The following is a 16,510-nucleotide window of genomic DNA, read 5'->3' as shown; positions in this document are numbered from 1 at the left end:
AAGCCACTGGAAATGATGGATGTGTGCAGTGCGTGATGCGAGGTGTTCGAACAAAAGCCAACGTGTGCCAAAGTGCTTCCTGCTGTGCCAGGCACACCTCGCATTGAGTTTTCAGAGCCCGTGAGACATTTACATGACAAAACCAGCATCCTGTCATGAGGCTGAACAGGCTTTAAACACTGAACTGCAGAGAGAATTCCACAAAATGCTGAATTGTTGCTGGAGCTGGAAGACGTTGTTGCCAGTTTGAATTGAATTCGCCGGCTCAGCAAAGCCGAGGGATATGTTCTTTACAACTCTGCCATGTCTCCCGGTGTTTTCAATTTAGCCCCCTCTCTCGCTGAGCCTCTCTGGCCTCCTGGCTTCAAACAGCCTCGTGAAAATAAAATTTGTCAAATTGGAACGGACCCCTCAATCAGGGAATGTCATGGGACCGGTGGGAGAGAACGGGCCGTAAGCTGCCACCATTAAAGTGTCTTTTCTAACAAGAGACTCAGAGGTGATGTAATGAAAAGTGTCACATCCACATGAGGCTTGCACACACTGTCAGTGACAGTGAGGGTGAACACCCTAACCTATTTACTCACTGGCACACAACACACAATGTCACTGCTTTTTGCTATAAAACAACATCACTGCACATTCGTTTTATATTTCTAAAAGTCTTCATGCTTCTCTTGTGTTGCTATTTTGCAATTATCTGACAATATATTCTTCACCCTCTGTTAGACAGGTTTTACTTTTCAATCATGAGTCAACTTAATTGACTACATGATGAATCAAATTATATTCTTTGTTTGTTGTCTCAATATAATGGATTCATGGATATTTGATTAACTAAAATGGTTTTGTCCCATTTGGTTTTTAAAAGCAGCCTTTACATACACCAGATGCTCAATTACTGAAGCATAGCCCTGTGACTCGACCACACGTCGGCAGTCACCGTGCGTCCCGTCCAATTAGGGTTTTATTCGTCCCTCCCACGTTAAGCATTCCCCAGAGAACAGGAGCGCACGAATGCTCCACATCAAAAATCCACACACTTGACTGTGGCACCAAAGGAAACCAGCACTCCAGACTGCCCTCTCTTTTCTCAGCATCCCATAATACATACAGTAAACACATGTCCTGCCTCATACAGGCCCTGAAACCAAGGCAACGGGGTCACAGACCAACCGTGCTTCTTGACAAATATATGAAAGACAATGTGCTCGTCAGGCAGGAAACGAAACGTACAGAGGAGGAGAGCGAAGGAGGGGCGGCCATTTTTTGTGTTCGTCCGTAAAGAACCTATTGAGAGCCGTTTGGTGTCATGCCAGATTCTCCCCTCCTCAGACAGGCACAAAGTAAACTGGATTAGTCGCTGAGAGGCCTTTCTCCCATCAATGACACAGGGAGCTGAAAACTTCTAACACATTCTGAGGACCAGACACGTATTCAAATGGAAATGGCTTCAACATCACTTTCTGCTGCATTCATCGCTGTCCGACTGTATGTGCTGTACGTGTGAACGGCAGATGCTGGATTGAATTGTCGGGAGGCACGACCACTTTGCTCTTTATGCATCGCTTCTTTGAGCTGCTGCCTTTTGCCTTTTGCCTCTTTGAAACAGTTGCATTGTGGTATTTCAGAGTTTCCAAAATCAGTTTAGGAAATGCTTTGAATGCTGTTTGATTTGTGCCACACAAATGCAGTGAGTTCTTTCATCACCGTGGTAACTAGCTACTAAAATTGAGGTCAGGGACCATATAATTTACATTAGCATCCCTGCACGCACTGAAAAATTAAACACTTGGCTGCTTATTAAAATAGTAATAAATAAATAAAAATGAAGCTGGAGTCCAACAGAGCCTGACCAGAGAATCAACACATTGTTATATGTTGTCACCACTGTATTGTTCATGTGCCAGGTCCTCCCATCACCAGAGTCGTGACAGCATTTTAATCAAATCCAATGACTTATCTCTCTTACCAGACCCATTGCATTTTCATTAACGTAGGGAGATAAAATAGAGCACTACTAAGAATCTAGGAAAGGACGTATTTGTCCACATTTCTGTGGACATATGTAATTGGTGAATATGTTTGTCTATAAGTAGGCAATTTAAATTTGCGATAGAAGCCACACTGATTAACTTCTAATGGATCAGCAACTCATTGTGGTTGCAGACTATTGACTTTGTCTTTTAAACCACATGAGCCAACCTTCCACTGAAGCAAAACAAAACAAAAGGATTTGAACATTTTTGATTAAAATAACAGCGTCTCAAATATGTTGATTCTGACCTTATCACCTAAATGTTCAGATATTTTTTTTTTTACCAAAATCAGTTTGTCACCATGGAGCTATAATGTGTTTTATAGCTGTGTTTGTGGAAGCGAAGGACTAAAGAGAGGTTATGAAAATATTGTGTCAGTCTGGCTGGTGGCAAATCGCATCAGAGTCCTGGGTTAAACTCTCCTGGATGAGAGTTTGGACTTTCTATTAACACCAACCGCCTCCCTCCAAGACACTTAATTAAAAAAATATGTTGCATCGGAGCGTGATTTTGCCGGTGATTACATTTCCTATTAAACATATTTGCAGTGTTAGTTCACTTTTTCAGGAAGGTCATTTTTGGTAGACAGGCCTGGATGAGCAGCCGATATTTCCCCTCTGCAACGTTTTGGAGAGATTAATAATTAAACGGAGGATCGTTCTGGTCACTGCAAAAAAGTATTTGATTCATTAGTGATTTAAGGGCATAAATATTTAATAAAGAGTAAAATGGCCTGTCACACTGTGTGTGGAGATCCCAGCTGTTGAGGCTCAGCGATAATAGGAAGCCCCCCCACACACATCACCCACCCCCCTCTCTAAACCCCTCAGCCCTCTCATTCAAGCCCTATTGTCAAATTATTAGTGATATTGTTCACTGAGTTTGTAAATTCAACTTTATTGGTCTCTTTTAGTTATTGGGGAGACATTAGAATCGTCTCCAAGCTGTGAAGTCGATCAGCCAGCTCACTGTTTTTACTCATAACACTTTCCCTTCATATAATCGAGCATTCGATGCCTCTGGTGCTCTTGAGAATTTCTTTCCCGCGCGTTGATTAATGTGTGTTTACGTTGCAGGTTTTGACTGTGATTGTGAACTACTGTTGATCTAAGCCCAGCCGAGGGAAGCCTTTCATCTGCCCTGCCACCATAAAATAAAACTCAGCACCAGACCCGAGCTGCTGGACAAACACAATAAACGCCGGGCCACAAACCTCCTCTCCACACGTGGACCCAGCGGAGATCTGCTTCTGGGCGCTGGGAGATTAGCGTGAAGATTAGCCCGTGTTTGTTTGGCTCCACTTTTACCAAAGATGTCAATAATGTGTTTTTGTACGTTTGGTTTAAGTGCTCTGACGCTAGCACTGATGAAAGATGATTAATGGGACAGAGAGTGAAAGCATTCCTGCACTCTTTGGATTTATCGGATTTTTCTGTGGTTTATGTCACAGACGCTTTAACTTGAATTCTCATTTTCCACTTTAAAGCTGACTAATCCACTACAAAGTGAGTGAAGCCGTGGCAGGAAACCAGCAGGTTTTGTCAGGGTTAAACCACATTCAGATATTTTCTACTCCCATTCCTTCATTTAGCCGCAGCCTTATAATGTAAATCCAGTCATTTTTATAAGACACAGCAAATCCGTTTCGCGGGCGAAAGGAAAGGGTTTATTGCAAGTAATAATTTTTATTTGGGCAATTACTTCCTTCAAATGGGCTGGAAAGCGTCGCATGTGTGGACCTGATGCTCCCCATCACATCCGTCATCACGGCGGCCACTTGTGCACGCTCATCTATCAGGACATGTGCACAACAAAGCGCTGCGCTACCTGGAACTAGTACCTGTAATCCAATACAGGGACATGCAGCTCTGACCTTTGACCCCACGTGTGATACAAGTGGCTGTTATCCCATAAATGCGCTAGGCACACGCTGAGATGTGAAGCTTTGCTGTGAGAGGTCGTGTTACTCAGATCCAACCTTACAGCCTGCATGTGTTTCCTAGTCCTGCTCTGTTTAATAATGTTTACATTTAAGGGTAAGAATCATGCAAGAAAAGTGGATTAAAAAGGGTTTTTTGTTTGCCTCAAATAGAAAAAGCGTGCAGATGAATTAAATATATATTACAAATTGTGAATTGTGTGTATAAACTGTTTATTAGCAGTGATTATTTGGGTTGACAGATGTATTGGTGCAGTACATTAACCAGGACTCTCATTTACATCCACTTCATGATGTTGATTCTTCTTGGGGGACTGATGGTTTTTCCTTCTACCTGTTGCTCCAAAGCTTTTTCATATGACCCAAAGGCAACCACTGAATTGTCAAGAAATTCAACCCCGTCGAACACGTGTTATGAAACAATTGGTGTCCAGAGGTACATTCCTGCAGGCTAATTAGACGTTTGCCTCTTTGCCCCCCCTCCCTGTTGATGGCAGTTACACTGGATGGCTCTCTGGCTAATAGTAAACACCCTCTCAGGTTTACAGCTTGCAGCAGGACTCAGACCTGTGAGTTCTCTCTCATCACGCCACTGTGGTATGGGCCTGTAAACGGCAGGGGAGGGTTCCAGTGTATGAATTGACAGCCAGTCTTTAGCAGTGTATGCTTTTATTAGTGGTGGTAGTGATGCTGCAGATGTGTGTGTGTGTGTGTGTGTGTGTGTGTGTGTGTGTGTGTGTGTGTGTGTGTGTGTGTGTGTGTGTGTGTGTGTGTGTGTGTGTGTGTGAGGGGGGGGGGGTTAATCACCTCCATCAGCTCTGACAGAGGAGGCGGCAGGTTCTGGCATGTTTCTCTTTGCAACAGGAGACAACTGCATGTATGTTTTGCAGATGGACACATGCACGGACACTTAACTGCACATGCATCTGCGTCCTGTTACTCCGCTTCCTTCATTTGAGGTTTCCAGCAGATCGTCAGCGACCAGGTGCTTCAGAAACATGGGAGAAGTAAATAATCTCACCTGTCAGAGCCAAGAGCCACAAAGATCTCGTCACCTCTGGGTCTGCACCAATACATAAAGGTTGTTCTTTGGCTTTGGCTGCACATTAACACATTATTATTATTACCTTTATTAAAGATAAAAAGTATTATGAAAACTGGTTGAATTTTATTCATTCTTTCTAAATTTTAGTCGCATTTTAAACCCATTACTTAATTTACAGTTGTTTGTTCTATTTGCAGCTTCTTTTAAATGCATTTGCTTTTCCCTTTGTGTGTAATAGTAGCCGTTACAAGTGAATGTGGCATTTAATTAACGCAATTCTGACTTTTGCATAGATTCCCTAATGGAGCAATAACCCACAAATGATTAAAAATGTCATCCTTTTTCTTTCTTTTCTCAATTAAGCCTTGTTTGACTGTATTAAAAATAATATATTTATATCATCTAGGGGACATTGTGTTCAGGAAACACAAACATCAGCTTCCATCTACCACAAGGTCTAAGAAATGTGTCTAAATTACTTTGAATTGCTGTGATTTCTTTTCAACCCCTTTTCCTTTGTGTCTAAATGTAATAGGGTGTAAATAACCATTTAATGATCCCATCACTGAGCAGACTGTGGCTTTCTAATAAAGACATGAATCAGACAAGCGCTATGGGATCAGAGCCAGAGGACGCAGAGTCAACAAGCAGAGGAAAAGGATGGAGAGAAAGAGAGAGAGAGAGAGAGAGAGAGAGAAAGAGAGAGAGAGAGAGAGAGAGAGCAAGAGAGAGAGAGAGAGTCTGGGTCCCAGTAAACAATAACACTCAGCTGAAATATACAACAATATTAGTGCAACAGCAGGGGGCTGAGTCTGCAAACAGCCCGAATGACTGGTGAGTGAGATATCTGTGTGTGGTGACGCGAATGTGTATGTGTGTTGTAAATAGCTGAAGAAGAAAAGTTAATGCAAAGAAAGAAAGAAAAATAAACTAGAAAATAGAGAAAGAGAAAAATGAAAAAAGAATTGAAAAATGAAGAGAAAGCAGAGAAGGAGAAAGAATTCCCCCCAGACATTATCCTTGTGTCCCAGCCAACACATTTACAATGGAGGAAGTCCATACTGACTCCCCTCCTCCCCCCTCCTCTCCCCTCCTCCCCTCCTCACGCTGGGACTTCTTGAGAAAGTGGGACTCCCTCCCTCCTTCACTCTCTCCCCTCTGAAGGTTTAATACGACGCAGAGTCGAGCACACGGTCACAGTCGTGCCCTGGATTGTAGCAGAGACACAGCGCGAGAGAGAGAGAGAGAGAGAGAGAGAGAGAGAGAGAGCAGCCTGTGAGCCCACCACCATGGATGTCAAACTGCTGGCACTGATGGCCTTGCTGGCCGTGGCCACACACGTACCAGCGGCCCACGGTGAGTTTTTGTTGTAGAGTTTTATGCTGTTGGAGCTGTTTTATTGGGGGGATGGGGCTGTTGCTTGGATCGTCCAGTTGCTTGGGCTGTTGTGATGTGGTTTTTATATTATTGACAATGCAGGAGCTGTTAAAATGAATTTTAATTCCAGTTAGAAAATCTGCTCATTTCTAAGATGGGAGCTGAAAATTCACTGGAAGTGGCTTCATGATTGATGCCATTTTGACAGTTGAAACCTAACTTATAGTCCAGTTACTGCAAATTAAACTTTTTTTTTATGCTTTGTGATAGACGTGTTTGCAGCACAGAAGGGTAGAATTTAATACCGTACATCCTGCATGTCACATCTGAGCCGTTTAAATTCAAGACGTGACAGAAATTATGAGTTGTGATATTTTAAAAGAATTTGCTGGAGCCCTTTTCAGTTCAGGAAAAGTAAGCAATAAATTGAAAATAAAAGAGCTTTTAATTTGTAGTTTGCAGGTTCACCTCTCCCGTGTTCACTGTGGTAGGGTGTTCGGGTGCCAACTTCCCCGGCCTGTGTTATGATAAGCTTGTTGTTTTGGCCCCAGGAAGAACCTCATTGCATATTAAAGAGTGGGGTCTAATGTGTGTATTTGTCCTTTCCCTTTGCTTTCTTTTAATTAGCTTCTAATTGGAGATAAACATTGGTGGGGTGATACCAGCGGACGCTCGCTCCTGGCTCCTGCGTGGTGATCCCTTACTTTGCATGAGAAAAGACCCTGGATGTGTGTGAATCATTAGGCTGATATGACTGAGCATTTGGCCATTTGTGCTGCTCCAAACATGCATATCAATGGGACGAGGGTGAAGCACAGAGCAAACGTCTGGGCGCCACACCTGAACCGCTTGATGTTTATTGGCAGGAGACTTATTGGAATTGGATAAAAAGAATCAAATGGGCTCAGTGATTGATTTTTCATTCAAACCATGCATGTGCGGTAAAATAAAACTGTACATCGTTCACAAATTTAAGTTGTATTTTCTAGCCTTTTTTACAGCCATCATTTTTATATACACTCCTAAAAAGAGGTATTTAAAAAAAAGGTTGGTCTGCATCTGTGTCCCGTGGAGCCACAAGGGGACTTGTAATCATTTTAAGAATGTAATTGAGGTGATTTGCACAGAGGCCGTCGGAGCCGCAGAGTGCTTTTACAAAAAAGGGGGAGAATATTGGAAATTGAATTTTGAGGACCCTTGTCCCGTGGAGTGGAGCGGCTGAATGCTCTGAGGGTGAAAGGCTCCGATCCTGCATGTGTGTGCTGGGACACAGAGTGGTCAGAAGGCGCTAATCTCTTTTTAATGAACATGTTGTTGGGCACAAAGGCAGGTAAACTCATACGCTTGCGTGCTCCGTCTCGTCTCGTTACAGTTGATTGAGCAGAAGCTTTTATTTGTGCAAGCAGGGATCTTCTCATTTTAAAATCCTAAAAGTAAGAAAAAAACCTAAATACTTATATATAATAAAAGAATTTTAACAAAACCTTCATCACATTTTCCACTACAACCAACACAATTAATAAATAAATGTTATGCTATTTTTTTCTAATTACTAAAAATAAAAAAAAGCTCAAGATTAGACACAAGCTTTTATTTTATCTCTTTTGTCTGCGTTCTGTTGTGAGATGATTTAAACTGTGTGTGACTGGTTGCCAGTTCTGGTTCTGTCTTTAACCTACATCCATCTAACGTTTCACCTTTCGTTTGAGCCTAATTTCTAACTTGTCGTTGTTTTCTGTGTCGTGCGCTTGCAGCCAAGCCCATCAGCCTGGTGGAGCGGTGCTGGTGTCGGTCCACTCTCAACACGGTCCCCCAGCGCGCCATCAAGGAGCTCAAGTTCCTGCACACGCCCAACTGTCCGTTCCAAGTCATGTAAGTGAACGGGCCTCCGCTCACTGCAGCGTTTAACTGGAAGAAACACCGGATGTGAACATGCGATGATTGTTTAAATGATTTCACGACTAATGCAAAGAGGTTTCCAAGAGGCTGTTTAGATCTCGCTGAATATTAATGAGTGTGTTGGTGAAAGACATCAAAGTGCTGCTTTTAAGGCGAAGCCAAGCTTCTGCAGCGCTTTGATTTATTTCCTCAGATGTGTTGAAAATGAGAATGTGAAAAATGGGAACAGTCTCTCTTTGAGAGCAAACACCTGGTCCAGCTTGCATTTAATGAATCTGTGGCTTGTGTTGCTGTTGTCACTGTTGTGGGGAGGTGATGTGTTTAATAATTAACACTAATTCTACTTAATCGTGCTAAAAATCTTTGATGAGCTCAACCACACAAATGAAGCATAATTACAATGATGAAGTAAACAATGACGACCTGTACCATGAAATTAGGACGTGATTTCTAATCCATCTTAAATCTTATAGCCCTTTTATTACGCTTTTAATATCCTTCAATCCATCCCGGGCTTCACAGCAACGATCACTCAGAAAGAGGAAAACTGTAAAGCCCGGAGCTCAAGGGGGTGATTTGTGTTTAGCAAAGGAAGCGATAATTATAGGTCAAAGTGATTACCTTTGTGTTTGTGCTGACCCTCTGTGTCCCTCTATTAATTTCCCTCCCACTGCCAGTGGTCTGGAACACATTAGCTGTAAAGGCTCATTCATTTGTTCGGTATAGAAAACGGCAGAAGCCTCGCTGCCAAAAGGCTAAAAGGCTTCTACCGAAGAGGAGGAGAGGGACCTGAATGTTAAAAGGGTGAGCGGATGGTAAAAGGTCAGAGAGGACACACACCCAGAACCCTAAACTCCTATCAAAGATCTCATGCGCTGACCACTCTACTGAGACAGCGGAGGGAATGCGCTCCGCTCCATTCACCTCCCTGTGTGTCCCACCGTGTCCCCTCTTTCCACCCCCACCTCCCATCCCAGCAGGCTGTTGGTATTAACTTGCTGTGAAGTAATTACTACCTGCTGCTCGCGGAACTCCGGCCCTCAAATTCCAGCCAAGTCAATTAAATACTGTAGGGTTTAGGCCCCGGGTCGGTCATTCAGACAAGCAGACAGATAAACAGGATGAAGGGAGTCGCATCAAAACGGCACGGAGCTTCCAAGAGGATGAGCTGCTCTTCTCCACTGAAGTAAAAGAGGAGGGGAGGGGGCGAAGGAGACACCCCAGAAGGAAGAGCAAACACAGATCCAGTTACTGAGCTGGTAGACTCAGTAACTCACCGAGGTGTTGGTTTGGGGGATTTGGAGCTGATGCCTAGCGGGACGCTGCTCGACTGCTCTTCAAAGTTCAGGGGCCATTTGCCCATTTGCTCGTGTGCGTGCATCTAAATGGGGCGAGGCACAGGGGAGGTGACGTAGGAAGGGTGGAGGAGCGGGCGGGGGTTCGAACTGAACCAGGAGCCGGTGCGGAGGGAGGGACGGAGGCCTGTGTTTGACTTGACGGGGAGATGGAGGGAGGAGAGCTGGGGGCAGCGAGGTGATGCACCTATGGGTGGTTGGCTCTCAGACGCCACCTTTTGCCACAGACGTGAGACCTGCACGTGTGAGGTCCGGGTGAGAACAGAGCAAATCCCCGGCTAAAGATCCAGCCATGTATCCACTAGAGACGTTCTCCTGCTCCAAGATGATAAAAAAAAACCAATCATAAACATAAACGCTTTATACGAACAAAAGCATAGAGACGAGGAACTATCAAAGGCCTTACAGAACTTACAGTACCAGTTTCCACACTCCTATAACTTTCCACCAGCAAATCCTCTGACTTTTAATTAGTCAGAGGGTATTGAATTAATGGTTTAAAGCACCAGTTAGAATGATTGTGGCAGCGATAATACACCTGCAAAAGGCTAAAATTGCATGTGTCACTGTGGACTGTGAGACTTTTCTCCTAATTCTCCCAAATGTCATTATTAAACTGAACCAGACGAGCGCGAGCCGTGATCCGCGGAGCCTCCCAGCGCCTGAGTGGAAGCAGACAGATGTGATTTTTCACCGCTGACCAGCCAGTGACAGCCTGTTATGCTCGCTAATCCTCCGCTTCTCAGTTTGGAGGTTTTGATGGATGTTCGGAGGTTTTTTTGGGGCTTAGCCGGAACCCGACCCCCACAAACTGCATCAGATATTAACCCGATGCACTGAGCTCTGAGCTCAACATTAAGGTGCTTCCATTCATTCAGGGGTCGACCCTAAACGAATGGTTGGAAAAGATGCACCGCGAGTGCTATTCTTCCACTGCTGACACCGCTGACAGCTTGTTAGAAGCAAAAATCCTCAGGTCTTAGTGGGATACGACTATTAGACATTGTGTTGTGGTGATATTTAATATCTGACTGTGATATATTAGTCGTTTTCAGAATCATCAATAATTTATAATAGACAGTTTTAATTCTGCAGTGCCTTCATTTTTATTTATTTGTTTATATCTGTGTTTTAAACTTTTAAATGCTTTCAATATTCAGGTACATCAAAAATATGGGCGACAATGAGGACATTGAGAACTTTACAGGTTTTATTTATTGCAGGATGTTATACTTGTTGTTTCTACATCAGTCTTTGGAGTTTCTGTTGATTGTTTGCTGTAGTGGGAAAATTACCGTACGCAAAGTCCTGACCCGCGTCTGGCTACTGAGCATCAGCAGCCTCAGTTCAGATGCTCATCCCACGACCCTCACGTCGCCTCGTGCCTGATGGTTGCCAGAGATTCGCTGCTTCTCGCCAGCGCGGACGTAGGTTAGATTAAGAAACGTTCCCATATGGCCGTGATTTAACCTGGAAGAGATGAAAGTCTGCAGATAGTTTGTTATGACGGATTCCTGTACCGCTTCCAAGCCTGTTGATTCATGGAGTACTGGCATGCACTGGAGCTGCTGGCAAATAAACATGGTACGGCGAAAACGCAGCATATAAATGATTATAACAATAAACGTAGTGCTTATTGAGGCATGTAACAAAAAAAAAAAAACAAGGAACGTCATTTATCTAATAAGCAGCCTTGTTGAGTGGAGGAAAAAACAAGTTTGAAGACAGATATAAGATATAATTCTTGTTTAGCTACAGAATAAAGACTCAAAAAGGCAAAGACATTCTCTCTCACTATCCGTGTCCTTGAGCTTGATTTATTTCCGGGGGTTTTAGATCAGAGTCTGACACGTTGGTTCCTCTCTATCTCCTCTGGCTCTGCTTCACGCGCGGCGTTCTCTCCGCACCTACGCTGTCGTGGAAGCGTGTAAATTATGGAGCGTAAATCAGCAACAAGTGTTAAAAGCAAACCTTTCCTAATCCCTCCGACTCTCCTCCTGTGCCTCCACAGTGCCAAGCTGAAGAATAACAGAGAAGTGTGCATCAACCCAGAGACCAAGTGGCTGCAGCAGTACTTGAAGAACGCCATTAACAAGTAAGAGAACCCTCCTCGCCCTCAAACCGACAGGGACTCAGTGAAATACAGCTCCCTCTCCCCTCAGTCTGGAGTCTGGAGAGGAGAAATAAACCGGCCACTTCTCTGTTTCTTGCTGATAATTAGTCAGGGAGATCAGTGACATGGTTGATGTAAGCGGCTGAGTTATTATCTGTGGAATAATTAGCATCACGTACGGGTGGTGATAAATCTGCCGCTGGTGTTCCTGCTTCCTTTCCCACAAGCACGCGGTCGAGACGTCAGGCCAGACGAATCAAACGCACCATCGGCTCCGTGCAGAGTTTATCACACATTCAGTCCGATATGATGCTCAGAATTACCATGGCCAACAGCACCAGCAGCACAGAGGTGTCCGGGTTGAACGGGGAAAAGCTTTGAAGCTGCAGCAGCTCCGGCGTCTTTATGAGCTGAGCAGTTAAAAAAAAAATCTTCCCCCCTAAAAGCTGTTCCCGTTGTGTGTGCGGATGATTATCACCAGGCTGCACGTCTGCTTCCTAAAACACCATAAACACTTCAGGAGCGCCACGTGAAAGCAAGCGCTACACTGATGTGATTAATGAGATGTGGCTCCTGCTGGGTGTCCTCTTATCACTGCAGTCGCCGCAGCTCAGTGAAGCTGGCGTTGAAAACCATCAGATACAAAACACTGTTTGCATCCAGATTCTCTTATTACATGAGCTATTTGAAGTATTTAAAGTAGCAGTGTGTTAAGTTCCTGTACTTGTACTTTATAGGTGCTGAGAATGGGAGTCATGAACAAAGTGAGTGGAACTAAGACAAACAGACTAAGACATAAGAGCAATGTACTGTAGTGACATTTGTTTTCAGACTCGAGGAGTATTGTAATTTAGTATTTGTGTGTATTTCTTTTCTTTCTGATTTCCTCCACCAGGAAATCACTTTTATTTGTCATCATCACCTGTTTTTCCACTCACACATAAATCACCTTCACCTTCTGTGATGTTAACCCATCAAACGCGGCTGCTCCGGCTGCTAAGTGCGGCCCAGCGGTCACGTTCCCCACGATCCCCAGCTGCACGTTCATACCCTCGGCTCCCAATTACTTTGTATGAAGAAAGAAATCCTCACGGCCGCCTGCACAGTGTTCCCTCACAGCGTTTAAGGGGAGCCTTTCTCTGGGCAGAACCACTGCAAAATTGGCAAAGGGCCTCAGTTAGATATAGCTTTTAGTAGTGGGTCACAAGCCAAGTCAGTCGTAAGCATATGTTTTCTAAAAGTCATTAAGACGTGAAGCTGTCAGATAAATGTTATGTATGTATGTAATAGTGTAGCAGAGCAAGAAATCAGAGTGCAGTCGTCTCATTTACGTCCATTGTGAGCATTTGTAACTACAGTACATCTATCACAGATAGCGAATCAGACTAACTGTCGTCTTCAAGCAGCGGTGGGCTTTTAAAATCAGCTCCTTGTGCTTTAGGTCATCTGTGGTTGTCCATACGTCATTAGACTGGAGTTCATTAACATCGCCGTCACAGCATTTATTGCTGGAGGATGTGATATTTGTCAATTAGGAAATGGCTCATGTGTCTGAATCTGTGCAGGGTGAAGAAATCCAGAAGACGCAGCAGCAGCAACAACATCAACAACAACAACATCAACAACAACAACAACAACAACAACAAGAAAGACTAAACTCAGAGAGCGAACCTGAATACCTCCCCGTCACTGCTATGGATGTATGGAAACACGCTGTATGTATCTGTCCACGTCTCTGGACCACCTGCAGAACCAGCACTTCCCCCCCAGCACCAACACAAGTCCACTAGAAACGTACTCAAAGCCAGCTGCAGCCTCTCACCACAGCCTGTGTGTGTGTGTGTGTGTGTGTGTGTGTGTGTGTGTGTGTGTGTGTGTGTGTGTGTGTGTGTGTGTGTGTGTGTGTGTGTGTGTGTGTGTGTTGCTTTCCCTGAGGTCACAGCAGGAGCAGACAAACTGATAGAAGAGCACTGATGCTATGGTGCTACTGTATGTACCTTTAACGTGTTCCATTGTTTATATTGTGCAACATTTAAGATGCAGTGTTGTGTTTATACCAGTCACAGACGCCTTGAAGCGCTGCTGTGAAGCTAAATGACAGAGTAAAGTAGAGACGGACGCCGCAGGTGACTGACGAAGGCGAAGACACACTTATCAATGCAGCATGTGATTAAACACAGACCAAATATTTATGCAGACGAGCACAGAAGATAATTCTGAATGCACCGTCTCTTATCACTCAGAATAGGTTAATGTGGGAAAAGAAAGCGAAGTGAAAAGCAATACTTCATATCATATTCACTTTGGAATGAAAAGCTAATACAAACACAGCAACCAGCACAATGAGAAGCGCTACGAAGGGAATGTTCACGGTGGCAACAGGAAAGTTTTGGATTGACTCTTTTTATATATATATTTGAGCCACTTTATTATCAGATGTGTCTTTTATATGTACGTGTTTCATTTTTATATTGTGTATAATCTCACTAAATGCTTTTTAATGCAATGTACAGCAGGTAGCTACTAAATGAAGGCTTTTTCATACGGCGTGAAGGTTTTACTTTAAAGGATTTTAGCTCATTTTCACGTGTGTGTAACAATTCGATGGACAGGCCAAACAAAGCAATAATGTCCCTCAGGGGCGGCGGCGCCGTGTTTTTCGGATCAGTCCGTCTGAAAAATCAACGCGGGACGAATCTGAAGACAAGACAAGTCTTTGTCATTGAGTTGCAGGGTCGGGACACGCTCGGCTCAGCCCACAGGTTGAAGGCACCGGTCGGGGTTTTACAGTTTTACCCAGACTGATGTATGACGTGTCGATAGGGCCACTGAGGCGAAATAGAGCAAAACATTTGAGTTGGAAATCCCAGCGAGCGACATGTGCTTCCAATCTGGACGCTCCCAGCGCCGCGCGCGCCTTCGCTCCAGCTTCGCTCAGCTGCTGCAAAGCTGCAGCGCGAGCTGCGTTCTCCTCCTCAGCTTGTAAGTCAAGCCCTGGGAGTCCTGATCACTTGTTGTGTTCTATTTTACACCCTATTTGTTAACTGTCCGCTCACATGCGTTACTCTTACCAATCTGCAGCTAACTGGATAACAATAATGTGAGTGTAAGTCAGTTCCTATTAACGTAATGGAATTTATTAGACATTAATTTTATATAATTAAATCACAGTAGTCAGATTAAACTCCCGTTTCCTAATGGACTATGCAGTGATCATTATTCATTGTGTAAATCTTAAAACAAACCATCTATTCCCAGATGAGTTTATCAGAGCTACATTTAGATGAATGTGTTGTTCAAATAATGTGAGAATTATCTCAATGACAGGGGAAGGATTTTACATAACACTAAAACTCTAATGTTTTAAAATGGTTTGTTTTCTTTAGAGGCATTCAAGTGCAGCTTTAGTTACCAGCCTCTATTTGATAGGGTTAATAATCTGTGTCACCCAAACTAACACCAGTTGATGTTGTGTTCGTCACCGCAGGAGAGACGATTTCAGACCAAACGTGTACAATCATTTTTACAGGTCAGAACATATTCAGGTCCACGTTTAGTGGCTCTCAGTGTGTGAACAGCTAAATAAAGGGGGCGCATGTGTTCTGCTGTGGACCCGAGACAATGTGAAATCACTTTGATTCTTTTGAGGCAGCTTCTGACAAATATTCTTCATATATACAGTACGTGAGATGTTGTAGAGCATTACTGAACCTTATGTATCATCACCATTTGTAAACCAAGAGGCAGTATTTTAGTTACTCAAGTCCTTTTACAATAAAGCCATATGAACTAAAGTGGACTCTAAATGTCTGTTTCATGTTTGGATGTTGGTTCAGCTGCTACTTTATTCTTCATTTCAACTGTAAACTGTCTGACGTGTTTGAGGGAGCTCATGTTGACAGTGTCACACATTTCTTACCCAGATTTTATTTATATTTAGTAGAGAAGACACCTGATCTTAAATTTTTTTACATGCTTTATATTTATAGTACGAGTAAAATGGTTGAATGACATCATATCTAATAACATATTCTGATGTCCACCACCGTCCACTCTGTTGATTCACAGTAGATTCAACACTAAAAGGAAATCGTTTCATAAGGAATGTGAGTGTAAAAAGGTTGGAAGCTTATTTCAAGTGCTGTCATGAGCTGTTACTGTTATTGATGGTGATGAAACGTCACGCAGGCTGAGCTTAGCTACAGACACTGCAGCCTCTCTTCCCACAGAGAGACACCAAAACCTCCTGCTGCACCTTCAACAGAACAAACCTTGTTCACGCAAAAAAGGCAGCACCTTGAATTAACCGCTCTAAAGCTTAGTTATTAATTCAACACTGAAACCTCGCTGAGCAAATCTCTCCATGTGTGTCTCTGTGTGGGAAGCGAGGAGAAGCAGACGCGATGCCCATTAATGATATTTTAACACCTGATATTTCAGAGGCGTCCGCTGGTGCCGGGTCCTCACTCACCCACAGCAACAGGAAGCTCGTGTCGTTTTATAAAACTGTCAAATCTAATAAAGCGCAGCCATGTAGAGCGGATTCATTTCATGGCACCGCTCCCCCTCTGACCTCTGCACAGACACACACGGGGAACATGAGACATGGCTTGGATGTGGACCAAGGGCTTTAGAGGGGTCGCGGCTACACGTTCAGGCCTCCTGAGCACATTCACAAATGATTATGGGATTAATGTGCCGACTCAGCAGAAACATTGCAGGGACGGAGGTGGCTCACGTGTG

General features: G+C 43.7%; 1 protein-coding gene across 2 annotated transcripts; it reads left to right on the top strand.

The window, feature by feature from the left end:
- Nucleotides 1-6,177: 6,177 nt before the first annotated feature.
- On the top strand, nt 6,178-15,561 carry cxcl12b (chemokine (C-X-C motif) ligand 12b (stromal cell-derived factor 1)). Of its 2 annotated transcripts, XM_029147636.3 has the most exons (5): nt 6,178-6,379; nt 8,155-8,272; nt 11,666-11,749; nt 12,505-12,531; nt 13,333-15,561. In XM_029147636.3, the coding sequence occupies exons 1-4, from the start codon at nt 6,313-6,315 to the stop codon at nt 12,509-12,511; spliced, it is 276 nt and encodes a 91-aa protein (XP_029003469.1). In that variant the 5' UTR covers nt 6,178-6,312; the 3' UTR covers nt 12,512-12,531; nt 13,333-15,561. The 2 variants fall into 2 exon arrangements, with proteins under 2 accessions (XP_029003469.1, XP_029003462.1); XM_029147629.3 differs by lacking the exon at nt 12,505-12,531 and having other exon boundaries at nt 6,183-6,379.
- The last annotated feature ends 949 nt before the right edge of the window (nt 15,562-16,510 follow it).

The sequence above is a fragment of the Betta splendens genome, chromosome 1 (genome assembly GCF_900634795.4).
Source record: "Betta splendens chromosome 1, fBetSpl5.4, whole genome shotgun sequence".
Classification (NCBI taxonomy): domain Eukaryota; kingdom Metazoa; phylum Chordata; class Actinopteri; order Anabantiformes; family Osphronemidae; genus Betta; species Betta splendens.
This window is presented reverse-complemented; position numbering and strand designations above follow the sequence as displayed.